Raw genomic sequence first — 27,585 nt, forward strand, 5'->3', positions numbered from 1 at the left:
TCATTGTATGTTGCTTCACAGAAAACTCGCTTTATTTGATGAATGGAATTCCTTGGCTGTTTATGTTTCAATGGACAACACAGTGGTCATTGAAGATATCAGTGAGTCTGTAGGCTGTTAGCCTTCTCATTGGTGGGTGTAGTCCCTTTTCTAGTTCAGAAATCTGCAGTTCAAAAACTACTGTGGCCTGCTCCACAAGGACAGGGGAGCCTAGCACAGCAGAACAGTGGCTCTGTTCCCTTCCTTTTCAGTCTTCTGAAAGGGAAACCATTTTCTCAAAGTTGCGCCACACCTTTTGCTGCAGGAATGAAAGTGTGTATGATCTGTTGAATCACAAGTAGATGGATCATAGAGGCTTGCCATTGCCCAGGCTTGTTTTTACTGCCCTGAAGGTTAGGAAAACCCGAAGACATAGTCCCTGAATCCAAAGCCCTCAAAGACTAATTTAGAAATGAGATTCTTGGAAAGAGTCTAGAATATCTGATGGGCACTAAGAAAGTGTGCAATGGCCAATATGAAGAGCAAGAAGCTGAAGGAATAGCCTGACATTCCTGTGGGAAGTGGGCTAGCTGGTCCATGGTGGCAAAGGAGAGGGCCTTCCAGGCAGGAAGGGCAGCATGCAAGGTCCCTCAGTTTTACCTTTGAAAAAGGTCCTAGTCCTACATACCCCTGCCTCATCCAGATCTCTTGCCTTCTGTTTCTAGAGAAAATGTGCTGTGTTCTTCCTGTGGGTGCTGACACAGTTGATGAGAGCCCTCCTGATTCTCTGACCGCTTCCAATCAGAGTAAAGACCCCTCTGCCTCATGCCCAGCTTGGAAACCCCTGCTGCTCATTGTGCCCCTTCGCCTGGGCATAAACCAAATCAATCCTGTGTATATTGAAGCATTCAAAGTAAGTCTCCTTTTTTCTTGAACTCATTGCTGCCTGCCCATCACACCGCCATGTCAGCACAGAGATCCGTGAGCAGCAGTCCACAAGTGAGTTGAGAATCTTGCATTCTCTTTCCCTTTAGGAGTGTTTTAAGATGCCACAGTCTTTAGGGGCTTTAGGAGGAAAGCCAAATAACGCCTATTATTTCATAGGATTCTTAGGTAAGAAAGGATGAATTGCAAGTAAGTTGTGATGGGCTAGGGAAGGGTGTGGGGCATAGGTGTTCATGGGCTATAGGAAGTTCCAGTGAGTGGGCATTGCTTTAGCCTAGGGATACTGTGGTCTCTGGTCAGCTCCTTCTGTCTCCAACCTGACCTATACAGTCAATTCTTGCTTCCTTGTGCTTGATGGATCCGGGGTCCCCCTTATGCTTCTATTTCTTTGCTTCTTGATGGGATTTTTGCTCTTTTCTTCTGGTTGGACACAAGGTCACAGCATTGCTCCAGAATGGTCCTCTCCTGCATGTGGGTCCCAGAACAGTTGGGTTTCAGTACTTTGCCTTTGCTGATCTCCTTTCTATTGAAGTTCAGGCAACAGCCTTGAAGCATCCACTGGTTGCCCAGGTCACCATGAATAGACTTGCTGTCTCATTATTCAGAGCCATGGATGGGTAGAAATTAGATGAAAAGACAGAGTTGACCCTTTCCCAATAGTGTGACTAAACCTTAAAAATAGGAACCTCTGTAGTCCTCTGTAGTTGGGTGTGGTAGAGCACACCATTAATCCTAACACTAGGGAGACAGAGGCAAATGGATCTCTATGAGTTTCAGGTTAGCCTGGTTAATAGTGAGTTCCAGGCTAGCAAGGGCTACATAGTGAGATCCTGTCTCAAAAATAAAACAAAACAAACCTATTAACCTTCTAATATGGGCCCTCCAATTAGTCCATCATTTTCTGCATATGGTGGAACTCTTGCCACCTTACTCACTAGCTGTGATCAGACACATTTAAGGCCCTTAACACATGGCATGCTAGATGGTCCATCTATATACTCCATTTGTTCACATGTCCCTTTGGGAACCTGTTAAGATACAGACTCAGTAAGTCTAAGATAGGGCCTGAGACTTGCTCTTCTAAGGGTTTTCAGTGCTGCTGCTGTCCACAGACAACGCTTTAAGAACCAGGAGCCCAGCCAGACACCTGATGAATGCTGGAGATTGCGAGAAAAGGAGGGATATGGCCACAGAGATTTGGCACAGGACATTCTCTTCTGGAAATAGAGCGGTCAGACACTGGGATTCAAGAAAGTCATGAATTTAGACTGCTTGCCAGGCAAGAAGAGCTAGACTAGCTGGAGCAGCACCACGAGAGAATATGCAGACAACAGAGTCGAGAGGGCACCAATCATCTCCTCCAATCACTCTTTGGAGATCGGGGAGGTGGGATGGTAACCCACATAGCTGACTTTGCACACGAGTCCCCTGCTAGGTCGTGGCTTGACAGCTGGAGAAAGATAACTCAGGCTCATGTTTCTGTCCTTTAAAAGACGCCAGCTCTTGACTCTCTGTTAGGTCATCTCATGGTAAACTACTTAGACAGAGAGTAAGTGTTCAGTGAGAGATGGCCCCACCCAACACCGCTGTCCTTCCTTAGTTCTTTGTGCCTGGCTTTCTTGTGGGGTTGCCACACAGCTGCCTCTGTTTCTGTAATGCTGCCATCTATTGATCCGGCCTTAAAATGACAACTTAGTGGAAAATCTGGAGCTCATAGTCCCTTTTATTTTTCTAAGTACAAAACCCAGTATTTGGAGCCAGGAGCTCTCAGATGGCCTTTTTGTCTAAGCTTTGGAGTTCTTGTCAAACAAAGTGATACAAAAATATACAGCCATCACTGTCACTGAGTATCTGTGGGTTCCCGTGGCTAGATCTGACTAAACATGCATCCAAAGTATTTTTGGGGAAAGTCTGTACTGAACATGTCCATACTTTCCTCATCATCATTAGCACCCCTGCAAGAAAGACTGTTGCTTTCATTTTGCACATAGTGAGATGAAGATTAAGAGAGATTATTTACTCAGTGCCACTCAGCTAACAAACGGAGAAGTCAGGATTTGATCCCAATTTGGTCATCTCTGTCTGCTCTCCCCGCCCCCCATTTTTTTCCCTAGGGCCCTCCTGCCAAGTGGGCAGCTGGAGAAGATCTAGATGTGGGAGGCTCTGGCCATGCTGATACTCTGGCTGTCAGATTTTGCTTGCTGGAGAGAAGGAACTGTTTGTTCTCTGCTCTTGGGTACAGGTTGCCATGTGGAGATCGGCTGCATTAGCCCCATCTGTGCAGATGGCTGACCAGCCTGCCTGTTCTCCACAGGCCTCAGTAGAGACCCTTAGTTAATCTCAACGTCAGTGTTGGGACGTCACGTCTTCTGCTGTATCTCTTATAGATACTCTCAGAGAAGAAGCAGCCTGCAAAGCTGTCTCCTCTCCACTCATGGGCAAAGGTCATGGCTACACTCTGACAAGCTATTATCATTTCTAATGTTTTAACTTAAAGCACTCTGGTAGATGGTTAGGTTCTATCCCTCTTGGGATTTCTGTCTTTATGTCCCCAACTTCCCTTTCCAACTACCTTTTTGTAAAGCCGTAGACAAGCTTCATGCTGAACATCTTAGGTGTTGCTCTTCAGTGTGAGCTGAAGCTTTGTGCTACTGATCTCACTCACGTTGGTCTAGTGAGGAATTTGTGCCTTGACATTCATGTTGCAAATCATACGGAGATGCTGATTTCCATACTCATAGCTATATGTTTGTGAGGAAATATGTAACTCAAAGTAAGATCATTAAAATAGCTTTATATTGGGTACTGTATTGCATACATTTTGCAGAGGTGAACATTTCTGGTTCTTATATACCATGTAAGGTATTAGACCAGGCCCCATGACACCAGTTGAGAATGAGAGCGTTTGAAAGGCAAATGAGTTAAGCAATTTGTCTTTGTCGATGTGACAGAGTAGTGAAACTTTCCACCAGGCATCAGTAACATATTCTTTACCAGTGGATCACAGAGATGTGCCCTCCTGCATGGAATTACAAAGACTTTGGGGACATTTTCTTGCTGCTAGTAAATAATCTTTTGTCACCTGAGTTGAAGACATAGAGACCCAGATGGTCTTGGGCCTGGGGAGTGAGACCAGATGCTTTCTGAGGTATTTATGTCTACTTACCAGCATAAGAACTTCTGCCCTTTAAATATTGGACCACAGTAGACATTTTATCATCTCTAATCTCCTCCAGGGTCGTGTTGAGGTTGAGCTTTTGCAGCTTAGTGAAGCATGGCTTTTCTCTTATGTGTGAAACTCCATCATCTTGGACTTAGGCTTTGGCTCAGAGGTAGAATGCTTGCATAGTATACACAAGGTCTTGAGTTTGATCTCCAGCAAAACACACACACACACACACACACACACACACACACACACCCCACACAGGTCAGGCATTCCAAGTAGTTTTTTTTTTTTCCAGTGAGGTTCATCTGTGTTTACATAACAGAGGCTGTCTTTTCTGATGGAAACTGACAGATTTGCTCACAGTTACTAACCCACTAGCTAATTGCTAATCATGAACAGGCATCAGCATTCTGGGATCTGATCCACAGAGCTTAACTTCCCGTTGTATGTGGGTAGAATTTCCTTTGGAGGCCAAGGCTTTATCCATTTTGAGAGGTGCTCTTTGAGTATGGGTCTGAGAACCAGTGGTGTGTCTCAAGATGCCTTCCAATGCTGGAAGATGCAGATCGCCCCCTAGTGGCATTGGAGCTCACAGCTTCCGGGGCTCTCCTATCACCTCTTTGCAACTGCTGCTCACAGAGCCTGCCATGCCATCCTGTGTTGTCTCATTCCCACCTTCCCCAGCCCTGTCCCTTTTCATTTGGGAAGTTGGACTCAGGGGAGATGTGTTAGGTCAAGCCTTCTCTTTGATTAGATTTTTGGTACATTTGGCTTCTCTCAAGCATGCTTACCCTGGCTTTGGGCTTCCTATCATCCCATTCTCATTGTCGCAAGGGAAGGGGTTAGGAGAACTATGGGTGGGGTGGGGGAAAGTGCATCCTTAGGATAGCTGTGGGGCCAGGGCCAGTGGTTCTTCAAAGATTAAACATGTCTTTGTAAAACAGGTGATGAGCTGATTTTCTTGGACCCTCACACAACCCAGACCTTTGTTGACACTGAAGAGAGTGGACTAGTAGATGATCAGACTTTCCATTGCCTGCAGTCTCCACAGCGAATGAGTATCCTGAACTTGGATCCATCTGTGGCCTTGGTGGGTGTTTGAAGGAGCTCTGATGGCAGCCTGTTAAAAATGGATTCCTTGGCACTTGCCCAAGTTGTCAGGTAGCATAGCAACAGTTTGCTCTGCACCCCCAAATGAGGCACTATAATATGGCAGTTAAGCACTGACCCTGGGTCCAAACTGCTCAAGTTAGAACCCAAGCTCTGCTACTTATCTACGTAGGAAAAGTCACAACCTTTGTGAGCCTCAGTCTTCACATGTCTGGAACAAGGGAAATGATACTTGCCTCATTGTTTGGTTATATGAGGTGTAGTATATATAGGCAGTTAGCACAGGATCAGGCACACTGCAAACAGAGGATAAACAGTAGTAGTAACATTAGCCCTCAAATGTTTGCCATAGAAATATAAGGTGGGAAATGATGAGGAAGGGATAGGGAGGAAGAATCCCTGAGAGGTCAGTATCTATCTCTTGATGCCCAAATCCAGGAAGTCTCAGGCTTGTTCTAGAAAGTGTGATTGCTATCAACATATATTGAAAGGGCCCCTGCCTGTGAAGTAGCCAGTATTTCTTAGGCCCTTCTGCATCCTCATTTCCTGTTTCATCCATCAGAGCACTAGTGATCAAGGGCTGAGCACTCCCCTCTTGTTTTAGACCATTCTTGTCCTACTGAGGGATGACTGTCAGGGCAGAAGGATACTTCCACTTCTCGCAACTATAGTAGATAATTTTTTGAAGAGTCAAAGCCACGTTTTAAAAGTAATGCTTCTAGCTAAAAGTACTATTTGGGTTTTTTTCTTCTGCTGTAATAGAATAGTGTGTGTGTGTGTGTGTGTGTGTGTGTGTGTGTGTGTGTGTGTGTGTATGTGTGTGTGTGTGTACACTAAAATGTGATGAAATTAACCCCATGCTTTAGGGACTGATCTCCAAGTTAAAATACCTAACAATGTTGAGGGGAGAGGGAGAAGGCAAGAAAGAAACAGAGAACAGGAGGAAGAGAGGAGGAGGAAGGGGAAGAATGAGGAAGGAAGGGAGGGAGGGAGGGAAGAGACAGGAGGGAGGGAAGCAGAAGGAGAGGAAAGGAGGGAAGAAGAGAGAGATGGCCGTGTGTGCATCTGTAAGCCAGTGATTTCAGGGAGAGAAAGCCCAGGCAGTCAGTCTGGCTGCACCATCAGTGGCCCAGACAGTGGCCCACTTCCTAACTCTGAGACAACAACTCCATCTTGTAAAGGGAAATTCTAAATAGTGTTCTTCTTCCTCCACCCAAGGGGTTTTTCTGCAAAGAAGAGAAAGACTTTGATAATTGGTGTAGCCTTGTTCAGAAGGTAAGGATGTACAATTTTTTTTAAATGTATAAACGTGAAAGCTACTAAATCTGACTCCTTTTTAAGATTACTTTTACATAGTAACACCAAACCAGTCTGATAGAATTTGGTTGCAAGAGGAGGAAACTAAGGTAACAAAGAACCTGTCAGATATGGAGAACTCTGCCTAAGTTTGGGACAGGTGAAGAAAGACTTACTCCCGTAAGTGTGTCAGCTGAGTGATAGACTCGGAGCTGCCAGTGAGTGCTGCACCTCGCCAAGGCCATGACTGCCAGTGAGTGCTGCACCTCGCCAAGGCCATGACTGCCAGTGAGTGCTGCACCTCGCCAAGGCCATGACTGCCAGTGAGTGCTGCACCTCACTAAGGCCATGACTGCCAGTGAGTGCTGCACCTCACTAAGGCCATGACTGCCAGTGAGTGCTGCACCTCGCCAAGGCCATGACTGCCAGTGGGTGCTGCACCTCGCTAAGGCCATGACTGCCAGTGAGTGCTGCACCTCACTAAGGCCATGACTGCCAGTGAGTGCTGCACCTCACTAAGGCCATGAGGCACCTGGAGTGCTCAGGCTGTTGTAACCTCAAACTGCCAGCTTCATATTGCTCAGCCCGAATTTCTCCCCTGCTATGTTTGTAACATTGAGATGGTTAAAGAGACTAACGTGTTTTCTAGGTGTTTAGTGGCTCATTTACAACTCAGTATATAACATTGTGGTTTAGAGGACTTTTCCTTCTATTACCTGGGTTATTTATCTAAAATACAGGCCTGTGACCACTGAAAGGGATCAACAGTTGCAGAAGTCTGTGACAAATGATTTTGTTTTCCTTTTTGGTATAGTGTGAAAAAGAGCATTATTGTATTGGTTTCTTAATATCTATCTATTTCCCTCATTGTCAGTCTCTAACACACCAAAATAGATGTCATATATTGATATGTGTTCACTGAATGAATTAAGGGAGATCATAGGAAGGATTTTTTAAAGTATCTGGTGGGGTACCAGAGACATGAAGTTCTGTCTTCCAAAACCAAAGGATTACAGGACCCCAGAGTGTTGTATGCAAATGGAGGAAATATTTTTCTTTACAAGGAACAAATGATTAACACTGATGTCCCTAACTGAATCTGTAACCTCAGATAATAGCTTAGTGAAACAAAATGTAGATTTTCCAATTATTTATTTATTGGAGAGAAGTTATTGCTATGTAGCCCAGGCTAGCCTGGAACTCAGTATGACGCCCAGGCTGGCATTAAGCTTGTGATACTTCCTCCTCAACCTCTGGTATACTAAGATTATAGATATGAGCCACTATGCCCAGTTCAAGAGAAATAGTATTATTATTATCACTGTTGCCACAATTCTGAGGACTGAGCCCATGGCTTTGCACATTCATGGAAAGTGCTCTGTCACTGAGCTATATCCCCAGCCCAAGAGAATTATTTTTCCTTTCTAGTGGGAAAAACAACAAGTAGTCTTATTGCTGTAGCTATGTAAATATTATTCACAAATAAGGCATGTAATTTGTTTCATATATATGTCCTTTATTTTTTCTTCTTTCAACACACACACACACACACACACACACACACACACACACACACACATACACAGTATACTTTGGTCATATTCTCTGTCATTATCCTCTCTTATCCCCTTCCCACCAAACTCTTTCTTCTCAACAAGTCCCCCGTCTATCTTCATGTCTTTTTTGCTTGTTGTTTGTAGCCCATTATATTTAATTAGGGTTGCCTGAATGACTTGAATAAGGGCCTTATCAGTGGCTACCACTAAGGAATATGCCCACCCCACACACAACCAAGAGAATTATTTTTTAAAGATTCACGTTTATTACCTTTACTTATGTGTCTGTGTGAGTATGCCCTGTGTATACACATGCCAATAGAGGCCAGAAGAGGGCATTGGATCCTCTGGAGCCTTAGGTACAGTTTGTGACCTGCCCATTGTGGGTGCTCAGCGCTTAAAGTTGGTTCTTCTGGAAAAGCAGAAAGTGCTCCTAACCACTGAGCAATGTCTTCAGCTCTAAAAGTTATTTTTTAAAGGAAGTGTTTCCATTTTAGAATGTAGCAACGCTGCATTGATGTTTAAAGCCTGAATGACAATTTAATGATGACTATCATTTAAACCAAGACAAATTTGGTCTAGAACTGAAGGCATGCAAATGTGTACCAGAATTCTCTTGGGGCATATTTATTTTGATTAAATGACTTTTTTGAATACCTCACCCCTCCATTTAGCTGAACCTGTATACCTGGTGAACTCCCTGAGTCCCATGATTGGATCAGTCCATACTGGGCTCCATTAGCTGTCTGCTCCAGTGTCCTTCTTGCCTTGTCAATGGGACCCAGAATTCACATCAGCTGAGGTCTTTAGATGATTCAAGAAGAGGATGAATGTATTTGCTAGGTCCTTTTTGTCCACCTATCAACTACCAGGCTACTCTCACGGTTTAGTTTCTTGGGCTGCCAAGTAAACAGGAATGTAGTGACTCCGTGGTATTTACAGCTGTTTCTTTGTATACTCAGGAAATTCTAAAGGAGAATTTGAGGATGTTTGAATTAGTTCAGAAACACCCAGCACACTGGCCTCCCTTTGTACCTCCAGCCAAGCCAGAAGTGACAACCACAGGCGCAGGTAAGCTGTTTCTGTAAGCTCTTGGCCAGCAGCCCCGTATGTTGCAACTATTTGCTGAGATAAAAACAATTGTGGCTCATACCACTTATGAAAAAGTGAAATTTCTACTCATCTAGCCTGATCTAAGAATGGTGCTTCTGATTATTTTAATCTTCGGAGAAACTGACATTTGTTCGTTTTAAAGAATACTAACAAAAGAACATTAACTTAGTGTAAAAGATTTGTTATTCAAAACTCAAGATGACTAGAATTTGTTTCAGAATAACAAATCAGAGGCGTGGGACCTCAAAAAGTACCTTGAGGTTTGGGTTGGTAGTTGTATGCCTGTAATCACTCAGAAAAATGAGGCTGGAGGATCCTAAGTTCCAGGCAGGCTTGAGTTATATCCCAAGACTTGGTCTCAACAAACAAATAAACTGGCAGAAAGACAAAGAGAGTGCCATAGCGAGCCTTAACCAGATCACAGGCCTGGTTGTTTTGAGTCTTACAGAAAATTTCTAATACTTTAGAGTAGTCCTAATTGTACATTTCCTCCAGACAAACCTTGCTTTAGCAAATTGACTCAGACACACAAAGTGGCAATGGCTGGATAGTGTCTTGGTTGAGAATATCAGCCCAAGTGTCAAGCTTTTCTACTTTCTCATTTCTGTATTCCAACAGAATTCATAGACTCTACTGAGCACCTGGAGGACTTTGACCTGGAGGAAGATTTTGAGATTCTGAGTGTGTAAGATAGTGAGAACTCAATGTGAAGGTCTTCTGCCTTCCATCCGGCACCACAAGAACTTGTTACATAAAACTTTTCTGGTCAGCAAGTGCCTAATATGCCAACAGCATACAAACTGAATAGCAATTATGACTGAGCCAACTATGGTTTTTCAGAAATAAAAAAAAAGATCAGTGGCATCAACCCTTCCCTGACAAGAAAGAGAAAATCATAGAGTCTAGGGGAAGGATTCGGAATCCATTGCCTCCAGCTTGTCTTACATGAGGACAGCAAGTCTTCAGCAGCTGGAATGGGAGTATCTGGAAGACAGACAGCAGCTTCCGTGTTGCTGCAAGTACCAGCAGATGAGAGATGGTTCTGCTGTTCTTCATCCTTTCAGGTGTGACCTCTTGGGGATAAGTACTAAGAAGAAGTCTGTTTTCTTGCTCAAATAATAAAATAATCAGGGAGAAATACTCTTGTGAAATTATTTGAATGTGTAGTTTACATAACTATAATTTTTACCAAAATATTTGTCAAAGAGATAATGTCAAGTGTCCACCTCTTAATTGTCTTCTGGTTTGGAGGAACCTCTTCAATAGGTCACAGTCTCCACCCTTACTGATTCTTTTGTTTGATATCACCATATCCTTAAGTCAAACCATGATCACTTGAATCAGAGGTGAGCAAACTTTTTTCTGTAAAGGAGTAGGTAGATATTATTTTAGGCTTTGTAGGCCATGTGGCCTTTGTCATAACTATTCTGTGCTGTAAAAGCAGCCCTAGACAATATGCATGTGCCTGAGCATGGCTGTAATCTAATAAAACTTGATTTACAAAAGCAAGTGGAGGGCTGGCCATGGCCTTACCAACCGCTCACTTAGTGTTCGTTTTTGTTTGAAGGATTAAATAAATTATTTGAATTATACTGTTTTGAATGATAACTATATTTAGAAAGAACTATTCATATGATGACTTTTACTGTGTCCATAAAATACATGTCCAAGTCATTTTAGGACTAATAACTTTCTAAGTTTTGAAGCACGTACTCGTTATTGTGCTGAACATGTGCTGTGGAGGATGCTCAGTTCTGCACAGTATCTCTCCATCTTCCTTTTGCTGCCCCTTTCAGTTGGTGTTTCACATGGCTCTGCAGTACATCTTCATCCTTTACGGAGTTCCACAGGAGGCCAGTATCTGCAGTCTCGAAACCAGCACTGACCAACTCACTTGTTTCCTTAGGTTCCATCTTTTCCTTTCTCTCCTTCCTCCCTCCCTTCCTCCTCCTTTTTCCCAGTATGTTATATATTCCCTATGTTCAAAATTCAAAAGATGCAAATGGTATTCAATGAATTCCCTCCCTCCCACAGGTCAGTTTCCTTCCCTGAAAACTCCTGGGATATTCTTGTTTATCCTTTCACAGGATTGCTTTATGTATATGTAAACATATGCACACGTTTAAGTTATATGTACATATAACTTATATGTAACATATGTATATATGCACAGACGTAGTTTAGATTTATTTTTTAATATTTATTTGTGTGTATGTGCCTGTGTGAGTATATGCACATATGTGTGTATACCCATCTCTGAGTACAGGTGGAGGCCTGAAGAGGACCTTGGGTGCCCTCTTTATCATTCTCTCCATAATCATTTGAGAGAAGAGTTCTCCCTGAACCTGGGGTTCACATTTTCTTGGCTAGGGTGGAAGTCAGTAAGGTTCAGCCATCCTCCTGTCTCCACTTCCCTTGAAGCTGGGGTTTAAGGCATACACAGAATTCATGGCTTTTTTATGTGATCCAAACTCCAGTCCTCAGATTGTGCAGCAAGCACCCTTAACTGCTGGGCACTCTCTCCAGCCACAAGATTTCATTTCATTGACTTTAATATTTCCCTATGTTGAATTTATCTGTAAATGATCCTGAGGCCACTGAAGAATGAAAACTCCTTTCTTGAACTCCAGCATGTGATAGAGATAAAAGCAGTTGAATGCTTATTGTAAAATATCTTGGGGTTTGTTGACCAGGAGAAGACTTTCTGCCCTTTCACGTAATCATTTCCTAATTTTCCCTGTTTCAATGTTTTGTTATAAAGTTTAGTGAGAATAGATATTAGAAAAAAGTTTGAAAAGAGTCTCAAAGAGTCAAATGTTCACATTCCATTGATTTTATTTGCTATGTACAAAGCGAACACCATTCTTTACTTATGTAGGAGGTGAGGATGACAGCAGCTCACATTATACTGGCTATGCTTGCCTGTGTGGGCGCAGTTTACATAGTACTTAAAGCAGTGAAATCACCCGGAAGGGACTGAGTGCTTCATGTCCGCGTAACTGAGTGAGTTCTGTGCAACTGGTAATTAAAATGAATTGCTTCAAACAGAAGACAGTATACCTCATGGCCAACTCAGACTGTACCTTGGGTCTGCTAACAGTAGTGTGTGCTAGATTTTGATAAAAAAAAAAAAACAAAAAACAAAACCAAACTTTCAAATAGTTTAAAAGGCTACATGTGAAAGAGTAGTTGGATAGTCATTTTATCAGAAAGTCTCGAATAGCCTCAGAATGCAAGGAGCCAACACACTGTAGCTTCAGTGTGCCACCCTGCACAGATCTGGGTGGCACTTGGAGTCATCAGGGATTTCTGAGGAATGGGGATATGAGATTTACCTTTTGTTCCTGGAGTCAAAAGCAAAACTGACAGCTCCATATCTAATCATCCCTCTGCCCTAGGCCAAGAAGAAAGGAATTTCTTTCTTGTGAATTTGTGAATTTGTGAATTTGGTCATGTTTACTGCATCCTTTGTTCTGCTTTGGACCAGACCAAGTTGTCCGTCTCTCTGGCGGTGGATAGAGCCGGCCAGGGGGCAGTGATTTGCCTAGGACCAAATGCTGGCATTTCAGCCTTTCCTAATCAAGATGGGGCATGAGCTTAACAAACTCTGGAAGGAATCACAGCTCAGTTCTGGCTAAAGGCTGGCTCCTCATTCCAATCCTGCTGCCTGCCTAGATAGAATAGGCTGCCTTGAGTATGGAGGTCTAGCCAGAGCCATACTTTTAGGGTAGAAACCCGGAGTTCTAGTTTAAGTCAAACGTGTGGTGACTTGTTGTCATAAAGAAATAACTTAGCTGGTATGAAGAGCTTCATGGTCAAGGCCGTGAGGGAAGCTCTAGCAGTCTTAGAAAATGGCAGTCCAGCACATCTTTCTGAGGTAGCCATGAATAATCACACACATATCCAAATGGAACATTAGCACCAGATTGATGGACATAGAAGAGCAATCCTAGCACAGTGGACTCATCTGTTGGGCCTGAAGGTTGGGATGACCAGTGTCCAGTAGTCTAGTCCATGAGACTCTGATGTACAACGTGACAGGCAAATGGCTTCAGGCCTTCCTTTCTCGGACAGCCCAGATGTGTGAGGTGACGGTTGTGAGGGGGTGGGGAGGGTAGGGGCTGCGTGACAGGCAACACCCTACAGATTTTTCATACACACCTGGCAGCGGCTCACCCTGGTGTGGAGCTGCCCAGTTTTGAGCGTCTCAGAAACAGGCTCTTCTCGAAACTGCTGTCTCTCCTCCACTGTGGTCAGCCAGAAGCTGTACTTGTTGGCAAAGTAGTGGCAGGTACCACGGGCACCGTTGCACTCAATGAAAGGAGTGGCCCGGAAGTCCTCCAGGCAGGAGCCAGGGGAGACTAGGGACTGGCCTCCACCCTCAGCCCCAGCAGCAGTGTGCTGAAACAGAAGAGAGGGAGCTATGTGAGCTGGGCCAGAACTCACAACGGAAGTGCTCTATGTCCTGTTCCTAAAGGGCTGCAGATGTGCTCCAGGCCAGAACTCCGGACCCCGAAAGCACTCAGCTTCTAGGCAGCCTGTTGAACCTGGGCTTTGGGAGCAGGCCCTGGCTGGCCATCCTCCCTGGAGGAGCTGTTGGATGAGCCACTCCCCTCCTGGCTCCTCTGTGCCCTCCATGCTGCGTGGTCGGTGATTACATGTCAACCAGTGTTTCCCTATCTGCTCCTATCACGCAGGCCTCACAGCTTTGTGAGGTATACCCTCACTTACTCTACACACCTTGACAATTTTTAAATTATAGTTGTTTATTTTATGTGCAGGTTGGTTCTGGGAGCAAACTCAGGCTTAGTGGCAAGCGCCTTTACCTGCTGAGCTATCTTGCTGGCCCCAGATAGACACCTAAGCAAGGCTGGATTTAGGTTTCCAAATGAACAGTGCTTTAAGCCCTTACTGTGCACTGTCCTCTAAGAAGGAGAAAGAATGTCATATTCCCCAATGCTCTTTCTTTGAACAGCGTATCCCCCTATAGTCCTCATCCTGAAATGACCTACACTTGAATTCTTTCCATTTTCAACCTGTGCCACACCCTTTAGAGTGACATACAATATCGGTTACCTGATGTTACCTTACTAAGGGAAGGCCTGGGTATATTTGACCTAAAATGTCTCAGGCCTCCCTCACTTCAGCGGGCTTCCTAGGAATTCAGTTTCTAGGTCACTCATGGACTGGTAGTCTCCAGTCACTGTACCTCCAGACCTCCTGGTCTACACTCCAACTGCCTCCCTTCAGCTTAGCTGGGAGCACAGAGGCTGGGATGAGGCTTCGGGTATGTCTGCATCAGCAAGTGGCCAGCAGCGGGGCCCTTTGCCCTCCAGTTTGCTGAACTTTCAGAGAGTGATACTTGGCCGATGACTCAGGCTTTTGATAAATGGCAGATTTTGGTGAGGACAATTACACCGGGACCTTTGGTGATTCATGGAGAAGTCCTGGCCAGTTTGGGGACTTCTGTGAGTTTCACATTGCAGTTTTCCTGGGAGTTGTCTTAGCCACTCCTGATTTTATTTAAAGAAACAACCCCAATAGTTATAGAATCATCTCCTTGGATTTGCTGATGTTCTCTTTCTTAGCTAGACACACAGCACATCAGGCCACTGCCTTCACACACACACAAAATGGAGAGGCAACACAAATGCTCATAAAGACATACATGCACAGTGTGCCTTCATGTGAATCTTGAAAAAGAGATAAAAAAGAGACAGCAGAAGCTAGACAGATCTGAGGGGGTGGTGGATGGCAAGGCAAAGAATGTTATGCTCGGCTTGATCAGTACAATTATGTGCTGGCCTCAAGTGAGGACAGCATTTCCCTCAGTATCTGGTCAGATTACAGTGTCTTATATTCTTCCTTTGATAGTGACAAAACTGAAGAACACACAGAGTAGAGCCTTGGCTCGTGACTCATACATGTTCTCAGTCCAGAACACCAGGTTCAAATTGCTCTCTTCCCCCACAACCACAATGGGTTTGTAATTCACATCTTCATCTCCCTTCCTGCTAAATTCTAAGTGTCCCTTGAGCCCGGGATCAATGGGAAGACCCTTCCCTGAGCTCTTCTCTCCTACCTTCTAGCTCTGTGCCTGCACGGAGGGACAGAATGGTTCAAGGTCTTACCATGAGGAAGGAGTAACCAATCCAGAGGCTGCGCCAGCCCAAAGGGCACTGTGGAATGGTGATGTCTTGGCTGTGCACAGCAATGGCTTGTGAGGGTGCTTCGCATACAGAGCAGCGACTGATGTACTGGGGAATCTGGGTCTGGCCCACAGGCATCATGGGAATGGGGGCAGTAGTGGAGAGCCAATAGGATTTATCATTGCGTCTGGCATAGTGGCACACTTCATTGATGTTGCAGTAGATGAAAGGCATGGTGCTGAATCGCGGCAGGCAGGAGCCAGCAAATCCTGGGAAGAGAAGATGGGCAAGGATCCGCTAAGTGCTGGCTAAAGGGCAGGGCCACAAGGCAGAGTAGCTGAAAATGTGAATTTCCAGCTAAATGCTTGCTCAGAGGACAGCTCTCTCCTTACAGTCCAGTGACTCTGGTACATGCTGGAGCCCGAGGATCAAATCATTTCATAAATGTATCAAGGGAGCTGAATAATGATGAGACTCTTTTGATAAAGTGAATAATCACTCCCTAATTAATCTGCTTTGTAAAACCAACATTTAATAAATGGAATTCACATTTAAGAGTTAGCACACCTGCTGCTAATGCAATTAATCCTGGAGTAATTATTACTGCCCTGCAGGTCATGTTACTATTGTTATAGCTAATCATTAATACTTAATAGAGGCTTAAATATATTTTACATTATATGATTCATGAATTCCTTATACCACTGTATGTGACATGTACTAGAAATATCTTAGTCCCATTAAGGGAGGATGAAAGCTTGGAGACATTGAATAATTTACTCAGGGTATGTGGCTTTGAAGTGGTAGGACTTTGAGCCTAAATCCTTTTGACCCCAGAGCTAGTGCTTGGGGTCTACTTTGCAACCATGGATCTAAAGGGCTGTGAGAAGAGAAAAGGTCAGTCCTTGTAGGGACAGGGAACAAGGTCTGGATGTCAGGGCCAGTACTTACCCAGGTCCTGGTTATGGGCTTTCTCCTGCCCCTCCACGAACAGCAAGCTGTAGCCCACCCACAGTCGGCTCATCCCAACGGGGCACAGGGGCACGTGTTCTGACTGACTGTGTTTGACCAGTGTGTAGCCCACTCTCACACTGTGCCCAGGCCTCCCAGGCCTCCCAAGGGGACCCTGCTGTCCTGGAGCTCCTGGGAAGAAAAGAACATCCAAGTGAGTATGGCACAGATGATAGTGACGTTAGCCACTCTGCCCCTACACATTGTGCGAGGCACATCGTATACATGTGCTGAGCCATGTGATGCTCATGTCCCCAGGAGCTGGCACTATTAGCGGCCTACTCTGCAGATGAGGAAACTCAGGCTGTGAGCTGCTACAGCTAGAAGATCAGTGAACTAGAACTCCAACTCACGTGTGTCCAGCTACAGAGTTCCCATTTTTAAAGAGAAACACCATCCATTACCCCTCCCTCTCCAGCCACCTTGGGCCGAAGAGTAAGTCTAGTGGAATCCTTCTCATGCCCAGCCTTGAAGTCTCTCACAGGACAGAATTAGCTGCTGAATCAGAAGCATTATACATAACATTAGCATTAGAAGGACAAAGCTTCACTAGCCTCTCTTGTCCATGCTGGATATGAATTGAATGGCAACATTTTACTACTGAGCCTCAGAAGTATTCTCTATCAAGGACAAATGCTTTGTTGACCTTGGTATAAAAGGGAAGATAAGTAGTGGAGCAATGGGCAGATATACCTCATCTCCAACATTGTATCTTGAGCTACCTCTCCATCCATGTCAGAGTAAGACAGAAAGCCATGAAAAGCAAAGTCAGAAAGATCAGGAGTTTGAAGCAAGCCTGGGCTACATAGTGAGTTTGAGGGCAAACAGGGCTATGCAGCAAGATACTTGTCAAAAAAAAAAAAAAAAAAAAAAAAGCTGAAGAACCCAGACAAGGATTAGACAAGGATTTGGAAACGTTTGTTGCCTTCTCGAATCATGCAGGACTTTCCTTCATAGGCTGGAGGCTGTGCAGTGTGAAGAGAAGAAGGACAATGTGGTGGTCTGCATAAGAATGGCCCCCATAGGATCCTGTAGTTGACTGCTTAGTCACCAGGGAGTAGCACTATTTGAGAAAGATTAGGAGGTGTGGCCTTGCTGGAGGAAGTGTGTCTCTGGGGGTGGGCTTGGAGGTTTCAAAAGCTCAACCCCGCCCTCTCTGCTACTGATCCACTGCTTACCTGCATGCTGCCATGCTCTCCTCTATGATAATAATGGGCTAAACCTCTGAAACAGTAAGCAAGCCCCAATTCAATGCTTTCTTTCATAACATTTGCCTTGGTCACGGTGTCTCTTCACAGCAATAGAACATTAAGACAGATAAGAACTCAGCCTGTGAGCCCCCTCATAGTGGTAAATTCACCACAGGGTTGACTTAAGTCTCCAAGTTTTGTTCACCTGACCTTCAAATCCTGGAGGTCCTTGTAGTCCAGGGAGACCAGGATCGCCCAGGATTCCAGGTGCGCCTGGAAGCCCACTGGGGCCATCCTTGCCAGGGATGCCAGGTAGGCCTTTAGAACCTGTGGGAGAGAAAATCCACAAGGTAGGGGAGGGCTCAATATGGAAGGTCCACAGTCTCTCTCCTAAGACTCATGTGAAGTCCCAGGGAGAACAATAACTTACACCTTTGGGGGCAAAGCTGGGACTCAGAAGCCAGATGTCCTGTCCCCAGCCCCATGCTTCCTCCACTACTGTGTGCTCTCCTTTGTCACTCAGCACATCTCTATCTCCAAACAGAAGTTTAGCCATGACAAGCTATCAAGGGCAGAGACTCCCATGTTCTCTGAAGACAAGGAAACACTATCCCATTGGCTCCCTGGCCTTTCCCTTCCCTGGCAAGGGGTTTGAGAGCCTTGTGAAGTAGCAAGGGAAAAGCTTGATGAAGGCACCTTCTCAGAACTCTACCAAGCCAGGAGCTTCAGCCTCTCAACCGAGGCCTTTCAGCTTCCCAGCTGGCCCCCTTTCTCCGCTGTCATCCTTACCTTGCAGACCTACAGAACCTTGAGGCCCAGGGTCTCCTGGGAGGCCAGGGATGCCATCAATGCCTGGAAGACCCAAAGGTCCTGGAGGAACCTGGATAGCTTTGGAAATTGGTGTGTGTCCTGGAGCACCCTGGGGGCCGGAAAATCCTGAGGGCAGGTGGTGAAATAGGAGTGTCAGGCTGGAGCAGAGGGAGAGGCACGGGTGTCCCTCCCTCTGCCTGGCAGCCACCAACTATCTGCTCTTTCTCTTTGTGCTCACAATTCCCACTTGATGCCTCCAGGGCAGATCACATAACCCTTGATGGGCCCTTCTTTCCCCATCTCCTTCTTGGTAGCTTAGTAGGTCCTTGTGGGCAAGGCAGGAAGCAAGTCATATCCATTTTGGCTCCCCATACCTCAGTATGGAATCTACTTGGTAGAAGGCAGTTAGGAAATGTCTGCTGCAAATATAAGTAGGCTGAGACATGGCTCAGGGATGGAACAATTATTTACTTACATGCTGGTCGCAATGCAGTACCAAATATGCTGTAGAGATGTATCCAACCCAGGGGTGCAGTTGGCATCCAGCTTAAGAGCCCCACCCAAGTCAACTACCTTACAAGTAGAATAACTTGCTTACTAATTCTTTAAGAAAGTATCTCTTGGGTGTTTACTATATGCCGAGGTCCTGGGAGATGTGAGACTAGAGCTGTGACATTTATGGAGATTGTGCTTAGCGATGAAGATGAACAATGCACAGTTTGACAAATGCCATTAACCTCCTCATGCAAATTTTTCTTTTTTTGTTTTTGATTTTTGTTTTCAAGAGGGGGGTTTCTCTGTGTAGTCGTGGCTGTCCTGGAACTCACTCTGTAGACCAGGCTGGCCTCGAACTCACTGAGATCTACCTGCCTGTCTCACGAGTGCTGGGATTAAAGGCGTGTGCCACCACTGCCTAGCTCAAATTTTAATAAGGACTCTGAAGGAAGTGAGTGAATAATGCCGTGATGATGGGAGGGAACATAGGGTGGTATGGACAGAAGGGTCTGCTTTAGAGTCATCAGTGGATTTCCATAGCCAGGGACTGTTAAGCTGGAACTATTGAAACATTAGAAGTATCCGCAGACAGACATTTAAAGAACTGAAGGGCAAGAGAGCATCAGGAAACATATACAGTATTGATGGGAATGTAAACTAGTGCAGGTACCAAGAAAATCAATATTGGAGCTTCTCATAAAAACAGAATTGCCATAGGATCCAGCTGTACCATTCCCGGTAATATACTCACAGGCCTCCCAAGTCAGCATACCACAGAGAGCCCTGCACATCCATGTTTATCCCTGTGGTATTCACAATAACCAAGGTTTGGAACCAGTCTAAGTATCCATTAACAGATGAATGGACAAAGAAAATATGGCACATAGGCACGAAGGAGTTTTCTTCAGTCATAATGAAAAGAGAAGTATGTCATTTACAAGCGAATGGATACAACTGGAGAACACCAGTTAATGTGAGATACACACAAACATACATGTATATGACACAAACAGAGGAGGGACTGACTAGGGAGAAGGGAACTAGTGGGAAGGAGAGAAAGAGGCAAAAAGAAGGTGATTGGGAGAACATTTGAGAGGCCAATGAACAGTAAAGGGTACAGGCTGGCGTGAGGATAAAAAGGGAGTGTCACACATGATTTTATGGGGTATAATTAGTTCATTTTTATGCCATGAATAGAGTAACGGTTTGTTTTTTCTGGCAACTATATATGAAAAAATGATTGTTGCTCGGGGAGGAAGGGTGCTACATGAGAAATGCTGATGGCTTGGACCTGGAGGTAGCAGCAGAGTTGATGCAGAGTGAGCAGGTATAAGGCCTATTGGGGAGCGGGGATACAGCCCTCAGGGGCTGCTGATGGACTGAATGCCAAGGTGGGGATTTGGCTTGAGGATAGAGAGAATGTTGCATCTTTTCCGAACTGAGAAAATGAGAGTAGTGGTCTAGATGCAATGCAGAAGTGATACAGAGGGCTGTCAGTGGACCGGTGGCAGCAAAGCAGTAAGACCTTCAGTCCTGGGAGCAGATGGGGACAGGCATCTCCAGAGTAGAGAAACTATCTCCTGGGTTGGGGAGCATGATCCCCTAGTTGCTTTTGTGGTGTGGTTGGACAGCATGGCTTCTAAAAGAACCTCAACCTCATGCCTTACCCCCTCCCTCCACAACTCAGGCTTGACCCACAACTTGCCCTGGACTCACCTCTTGGCCCCGCCTTCCCCTTCATCCCAGGAAATCCTGGGTCTCCTGGTGGCCCAACCTTGCCAGGAGTCCCCATGAAGCCAGGCTCCCCTTTCATGCCTGGCAAGGGCCAAAGGAAAACAAGTCAGGTGTTGACATGGTGGTGATGAGGGAGACTGGGCAGGAAGAACACCATTCACAGGCCTCTGCAGGGCCACTGGACTGTGCCGTGGTGACTGATGGGTCATGCAGCTGGTGGAACAGACTTACCTTTCAGCCCTAGATCTCCAGAAAGGCCAGAGAAACCTGGAAGTCCTTGGTTTCCCTTGAGCCCTTGAAGGCCTGGAATTCCAGGGAAGCCAGGGTCTCCAGGGTCGCCTTGGTCTGAGGACGGGCCAGGGGGACCTGGAGGTCCTGGAAGGCCTGGGCGGCCTAGGGATAAGATTGGAAGAGTAATGAAGTACAGGAATATGGGAAGATGCTGAAGGCCTAGGGACTTAGGCTCCCACAGCCCATAGTCCAGGGTTTTGTGTTGCTGTCCCTGGAGTCCCCATGCCCTGACTTTCTGAAAAACATCAGCAAAATGCAGCCAGTTCTAGTCCCTCAAATCTTGGTGGAAGGGAAGAAATTGAGGCCAAGCAGATCCATGCATGCCCAGCAACAGGGAAAGGGCTGCATTATATAAAGCATGTACGCAAACATCAAAGCAGGGTGGCCTGTTCTATTTAGAGCTTTTTGTTTTTACCTCGTTCTCCATCTAGGCCTGGCCGCCCAGGGTCACCAGGCTGTCCTGCTATGACTGAGGGCAAAGAGATGCCTGGGGCTCCGGGGGGACCAGCAGGACCTTGGAGACCTGGGAAACCTGCAAAGAATAAAATGGGGCTTTGTGGGCTTCCTATGCTCAGGAGAGGCCCGGGTGCACTCGGAAAATGGAAGCCATTAAGGTATCTGCAATACCAGCGGACACCAGCAGAGGGCTCTTCTCCCTTCATCCTACCTTCCCAGCAGACAGACAACAGTAAATAGGGAAGGCTCAGACTCTTCCTTTCCAGCTGGAGCTTCGTTTTATCGGGACAGAGCTATGGAAATTTCTAGCTTCCCAATTTCACTGGTGATGGAAATATTTTAGGCTGTTTTTCTCCAAATCATAAATAAAAGAAGGCATGGCTGAGCAGCTGGAATTTAAGTTTCCCAAGTGTTGTTTGTTATTAAACACACTGGTACATCAAACAAAATTTCCGAACAGCTGTCTGATGCTGCCCTAAAGTTACGCTGCTGTATGACTCAACCCAGACCATCCAGAACGAAGGCAGAATTCTCCCGTGTGTCCTAGGTTTCTGGGCTATCTTCTGATACTTCAAGGCAAACAAAAAGACAGTCTTTTATAGTTGTCAGAATTGTGGGATGACTGCTTAGTTGCCTGTTGAACACATCTCTCTGGACCAGATATCTAATCCCCTTTGGCCAAAGTGAATAGTTACATAATAGAGCATTAACAGAGTCCCCTGCCAGACTCCCATAATACTTTCCATGTTTTTGATTTGTGGAACAATTTCTACTATAAGTTAAAAACAAAACCTTTCATCAGATGACAAAATATTTATTTAACGCATGTGAAATACACATATGGCAGGCACTCTTGATGGGGAAACATCAACACTATCTATACACATGTGGAAGTTCCTGCTGTCCACTAAGCATGGAACAGCTGTGCCAACTGGCATATTCTAATAGAGGGGCAAATAAGAAAAGTCAGTGTAATCTGCTTGATCAAATCTGTTGGTGGAGATTCTTTTTTGTGTGTGAGAAGAAAAATCCAAAAATATGATTACTCAATTTCCCATCTTATATCTGCCTTAGAAAACCAGCAAATCCATGTAAACTTGGAAAGAGAGATGGTAGATTAGCCAGAGCAGGTGTTTAAAATAGCTCATCAGTGCATTGAATCACAAAGAAAACTGGAGATGAAAAGGTTGATTTGGAGAAAAGGCTCTTGTTAATTTTAGGTCTGTACGAGAGAAAAAAACCAAACAGCACACAAAGAGCTACATGCTGCCCCTGGCAGCGTAGGCAGCTGTGTCAGGATGACTCTCTAAAGTACTTTTCTTTTTCATTGAGTAAGGATCTGAAAAGAAAGACACATTGCATGCTTTTTCCTGGAAATAGAGCTTTATACATGTATAGGTGCATATAGAAAATGTTCGTATTTTAATATCAACTGAAATCAGGCAAAAGGGACATGGAAAATACCGTAAAACCACATGTAATGGAGTAAGTGTGGGTAGCCTACAGATTAGAAGAGTCCTCCATGTCAGTTTTTTGAAGACTTGCCTGCCCTTTATCTGCTTCTTGACTTCATAGTTATGGTAATATATCATCAGATACTAAATAAATACACTACTGACCTAAAGTAGTACCCAGATCTCATATTGTTTACAACCTCCCATTATCGTGTGTGTTTGAGTGGAACTCAGAGAACAGCTCTGTGGGTTTGGGTCTCTCTTTCCACCTTAACTTTGGTTCCAGGAGGGGAACTCAGGTTTTCAGGCTTGTAACTTCGGTGCCTTCACACACTGAACCATCTAGTCAGCCCTCATATATTTTTTGATGAAAAAGAAATGTTCTACATGAGGGGCTGCGAATGCAAAATGCTCGTTTCGCTAACTGATTCCGATGGCAAAGCCTGAATATATAACATATATAAATATATAAATGTAAGCTCTAAAGATTTAATGCAAATATGAACACCGCAGTATAATTGCAAATCATTTAGCTAAAGGTATGGTGAGCCCAGGGAACGAAGTGTTCTTAGGCTAAGTCTGTTTTGCTTCCACTAGTAAATCACAGACAGTTTCCTCTGGTGGGTACAATACAGGCTGTATTCTTTTTAAACCAATTGTTCCAATAAAGAATAATCCAGGTATGATGAGCACATCTGCACTCCATTGCCGCACTAAAGAAAAACGAAGATGTAATTATCTTGTTAATTATGTGTGCAGCCTCCATAGATTCCACCCCCCTCTTCTCAGAGACAACCATTCCCAAATTCTGTGTTCACTTCCTTCCTTTTCATCATAATTTGTTCGTGAATATTTGCAACCGTAAACAGTATGTTGGTTGTTTTGCTTATTTTGAACATCTAATGACAGAACCACACCAAATGTATTCCCTTGTGATGTGCTGCTTCTCATAATTATGTTTCTATAATATATCCATCTTGATGTGTACTATTTACTGTAATTGTAATTATGATTTCATGTCAGCTAAAGTAAATGAATAATTTGATAACCAGACATTCACAGTCAAGATTTACAAACAGAAGAAAAAATGTCATACGCTTCCCTCTGGTCCTATCTTCTCTATGTCCTGGGAAAGAAGCCACAATTGTTCTGCAGGCTCAGACCCTGCTTTGAGCTCAATCTGGAGAAACTCCCAGCTCCCCCAAAAGAACAAGTTTGTCCTGACCAACAGAAAGATTAAACACAGAAACAACAGATGCCCCAATTCTAAGTGCAGCAGGAAATGAATTAATGTGTACACTGGAAACATATGTACACTATGTGAACTGAAAGTGTGGTAAGATCTAAGGCCCCAAATATATTGCAAATATCAGTTCCCAAGTAGCATGTCATAGCATAGTGCCCAGTGTTCCTGGGGCATCATCGAGACAGACATATGTTCGTTGACACACATTATCCTACTGTTGATAGAATCCTCAGAAAAATAACTGTGAGACAGTTTTGTTATTGTATCTATTTCACAGAAAGAAAAAAATAAGAGTCCATTTGGCATTGAGAGACATGCATGTGCTGGGCGGTGATGGTGCCCACCTTTAATCCAAGCACTCGGGAGGCAGAAGCAGGCGGATCTCTCTGATTTCGAGGCCAGCCTGGTCTACAGAGTGAGTTCCAGGACATCCAGGGTTACACAGAGAAACCCTGTCTCGAAAAATCAAAGAGAAAAGGCGGGGGGGGGCATGGAACTTCATTGATCAGGATCATGCAGCTTGGTAAGAGGGAGAACTGAAATTTGGGCCTAGAGGCCATCCTCTTAGCCACGAGGCTGTACTGCATTCATTTCCTGCTTTACATACAGTGGGAAGACATTATGGGTCTCCAGAACATTGCCAAGGAAGCTGAAGAATGGTAATTCATTCTTACTTTTTGAGAACGTTTAGAGAGGGACACCCAGAAAGACTTCAAGCAGTGTGCGGAGCTGAGATCAGGGTGGAATTTGGTTTATGAAAATATAACTGATACTGATAGAGTGCAGACTGTGGGCCTGGCCTCAGGAGGCCCTTATTCTCTCAGTCTTGGCTTTCTTCTGCCACTCAGTGTCTCCCATCCTCATGGAGCACTAAGGAAATGGTAGCTAAGATCTCACTAAATAGACAAACTCTGCTCCTTGGAAGCATTCATCCTGGCTCCAGTCAAGTGTGAAAAAAGAGGTCCAGGGCTTAACTGGAAAGAGCTAGGGAGCAACGGCAGGCTAGAGGGCACTTGAAAGAGTGTTCCCCAGCATTCTTTACTGGAAAGCCACAGGAATAGCCTATTGTCCTTTTCTTAGGACTCTTAGACTCTCCAAAATGCAAAGCCAAGTATAATTCAACCCTGTGAACCACGTGGCCCTGATCAACCCCAAACCCTGCTCCCCTGCCAAGGCCTCATTCAGTTTCTATAAGGTCTGACTTGAGCCAACTTACCTCGGTCACCTTTTTGTCCCCTTGAACCTTGTTTTCCTGGATCTCCAATGCCAATTCCTGGCATTCCCTTTTCCCCTTTGGGACCAGGCAAGCCAGCAGGCCCCGGAACACCGGTGATACTGGCTCCTAGGAAGAAATGCAGAGGGACGGAACAGAGCTCAGGGGAGACAGCCCTTAGGCATGATTGACTTCCCTGTGGCCTGGAAGAAAAGCTCATTTCCACAGAAAGACAAAACATCCTCTTTCCCCTTTGTGTTAAGAACCTCCAATTGAAGACTGGTGAAGATATCTGAGTCCCAGGATATGGGATATGCTACAGTCAAGAACACATGGAGGATTTCTTCCAGGCTTCTGGAAGAGCTTTATGTCCTTAAACTTGACCTTCAGGGCTTTTCTTACCTGGAGTGCCATGGGTACCCTTGGTGCCTGGAAGTCCATTCAGTCCGTGTAAACCAGGTGGTCCAGAGAATCCTGAGGATAGAAAAAGCCAGTTTCTAACATACACCCTGTACCTTGGGTTCTCATGATTCTTATAAGGGCCATTGCAGCTTTAAGAGTAAGATGGCAGTTAATAAGGTTTGGATTTCAAATGTCTCCCAAAAGCCCAAGTATTGAAGGCGTATTTTCTACTAATAGTATATTCAGAGGCAGAGCCTTTAGGAAATCATTAGACTACAATGATTCTGACTTTAGAAATGTACTAATTCAATGTGACTCAAAACTTAATGAGTTATTGAGTGGTAGAGGAACTTTTATGAAGTGGGGCCTAATTGGAGGAAGCAGCTAACTGGAGGCATGTTATGAATGGGGGTATTTTGTCCTGACACGGACTCTTATTGCTTCTTGATCACCATGAGGTGAGCAGCTTGACTCTGCAACACACTCCCTATCATGACATTCTTCCCTACCAATGATCCAGCTAGAATGAAGCCACGTGACAACTGTGGACTAAAACCTCTAAAACCAGGAACCTAAATAAATAGGTCCTCCTACCTTTCCTGTTTTTATTTGTTTGAGATAGAGTCTCATGTAACTTAGGATGCTTATAACTCTCTATGTAGCTGAGCGTGACCTTCAACTTCTCATCTTCCTGCATCTACATCCAGAGTGTAGAGATTATAAGTATGTGTCATCACTCTGGTTTATGCAGTGCTGGGGACTGAACCTAGGGCTTTGTATATTCTGGACAAGCAATCTACCAACTGAGCCACACCCCCACCACCATAGGTATTTTTAATAGAATGTTGGAGTAGCGATGCCAGGACCTTGAGCTGCCTTCTCCCAGAAACTGAGTCTAGAAAATTAAAGCAAGGAAAGACAACATATGCCGGGCAATAACTTTCTGCTATGGCTTCATATAGTAGCTGCATTCCTCATTTCTGTAATCAGATGCTTGACTCAAGCAGCTTAAAAAGGGAAAGGCTTATTTTGGCTTGCAATTTGAGGGTACCATCTATCATGCTGAGAAAAACATGGCATCAGGAACTTGAGGCAAGTGGTTATGTTGCATCCATAGTCATGATGTAGATGGTAATAAATGCTGGTCTCAGCTCGCTTTCTCCTATTTTATTCAGTCCAGGACTCCAGCCAGTGGAATGGTACTTCGTATAGTTAAGGTTGGTCTACCCACCTCAGTAAATCCAATCTAGAGAATTCCTCACAGGCATGCCCAAAGGCTAACCTAATCTACATTGTCCCTTGAAAGGTGTCCCCAAAGCTTGTCTCCTAGCTGATTCTAGGTTTTATCAAGTTAACAATATCAAGTTAACCATTTCACTTGGATATAGTTTAATGTGTTCCCCAAGGTCTCCATTGTGATATAATGAGAGGTGGTGGGATTTTTAAGAGGTGAGGTTTACTGAGGTTTTGTCACCGAGACTCTCCACAAAAGGAATAAGGTAGTTCTCATGGACCCTGAGTTCTCATAATTGTGAATTTCTTCAGAAGAGTGTGACTGGTCCTACCCCTCACTTTAGCCTCCTATTGAGTTGTGATCTCTCTCTCTCTCTCTCTCTCTCTCTCTCTCTCTCTCTCTCTCTCTCTCTGCCATGATGCTAACCCCTCATGAGGTGACATAGATGTCATCTCCCATGAGGTGACATAGTTACGGTATGGTCCTCCTTAAAGCCAGTGCCAGAGCTCTTTGGAATTACTGCCTCAAAAATTATAAGCTAGGGGCTGGACAGATGGCTCAGAGCTTAAGAGCACTGACTGCTCCTCCAAAGGTCCTGAGTTCAATTCCCAGCAACCACATGGTGGCTCACAACCATCTATAATGAGATTTGGTGCCTTCTTCTGACATGCAGGCAGAACACTGTATGCATAATAAATAAATAAATATTTTAAAAAATTATAAACTAAATCT

At 44.7% G+C, this 27,585-nt stretch overlaps 2 protein-coding genes across 2 annotated transcripts in view; one reads left to right on the top strand and one right to left on the bottom strand.

Moving 5' to 3' along the window:
* Atg4a (autophagy related 4A cysteine peptidase) overlaps positions 1 to 10,673 on the top strand; it is a 25,829-nt gene extending 15,156 nt beyond the window's left edge. Inside the window, exons 7-13 of the mRNA XM_059250067.1 lie at positions 22 to 101; positions 705 to 892; positions 1,014 to 1,092; positions 5,038 to 5,183; positions 6,422 to 6,478; positions 9,018 to 9,126; positions 9,787 to 10,673. Of these exons, the coding sequence (XP_059106050.1) occupies positions 22 to 101; positions 705 to 892; positions 1,014 to 1,092; positions 5,038 to 5,183; positions 6,422 to 6,478; positions 9,018 to 9,126; positions 9,787 to 9,857 (730 nt within the window). The 3' untranslated portion in view covers positions 9,858 to 10,673. The remainder of the gene's footprint in view (positions 1 to 21; positions 102 to 704; positions 893 to 1,013; positions 1,093 to 5,037; positions 5,184 to 6,421; positions 6,479 to 9,017; positions 9,127 to 9,786) is intronic.
* Positions 10,674 to 12,593: 1,920 nt separating this feature from the next.
* The window catches only part of Col4a6 (collagen type IV alpha 6 chain), a 65,408-nt gene continuing 50,416 nt past the window's right edge, over positions 12,594 to 27,585 (bottom strand). Inside the window, exons 32-41 of the mRNA XM_059250308.1 lie at positions 25,620 to 25,691; positions 25,221 to 25,346; positions 21,264 to 21,380; positions 20,789 to 20,950; positions 20,540 to 20,638; positions 18,308 to 18,454; positions 17,729 to 17,845; positions 16,269 to 16,460; positions 15,300 to 15,586; positions 12,594 to 13,569 (exon numbers count right to left, since the gene is read on the bottom strand). Coding sequence (XP_059106291.1) covers positions 13,309 to 13,569; positions 15,300 to 15,586; positions 16,269 to 16,460; positions 17,729 to 17,845; positions 18,308 to 18,454; positions 20,540 to 20,638; positions 20,789 to 20,950; positions 21,264 to 21,380; positions 25,221 to 25,346; positions 25,620 to 25,691 — 1,580 coding nt within the window. The 3' untranslated portion in view covers positions 12,594 to 13,308. The remainder of the gene's footprint in view (positions 13,570 to 15,299; positions 15,587 to 16,268; positions 16,461 to 17,728; positions 17,846 to 18,307; positions 18,455 to 20,539; positions 20,639 to 20,788; positions 20,951 to 21,263; positions 21,381 to 25,220; positions 25,347 to 25,619; positions 25,692 to 27,585) is intronic.

The sequence above is a fragment of the Peromyscus eremicus genome, chromosome X, assembly GCF_949786415.1.
Source record: "Peromyscus eremicus chromosome X, PerEre_H2_v1, whole genome shotgun sequence".
NCBI lineage: Eukaryota > Metazoa > Chordata > Mammalia > Rodentia > Cricetidae > Peromyscus > Peromyscus eremicus.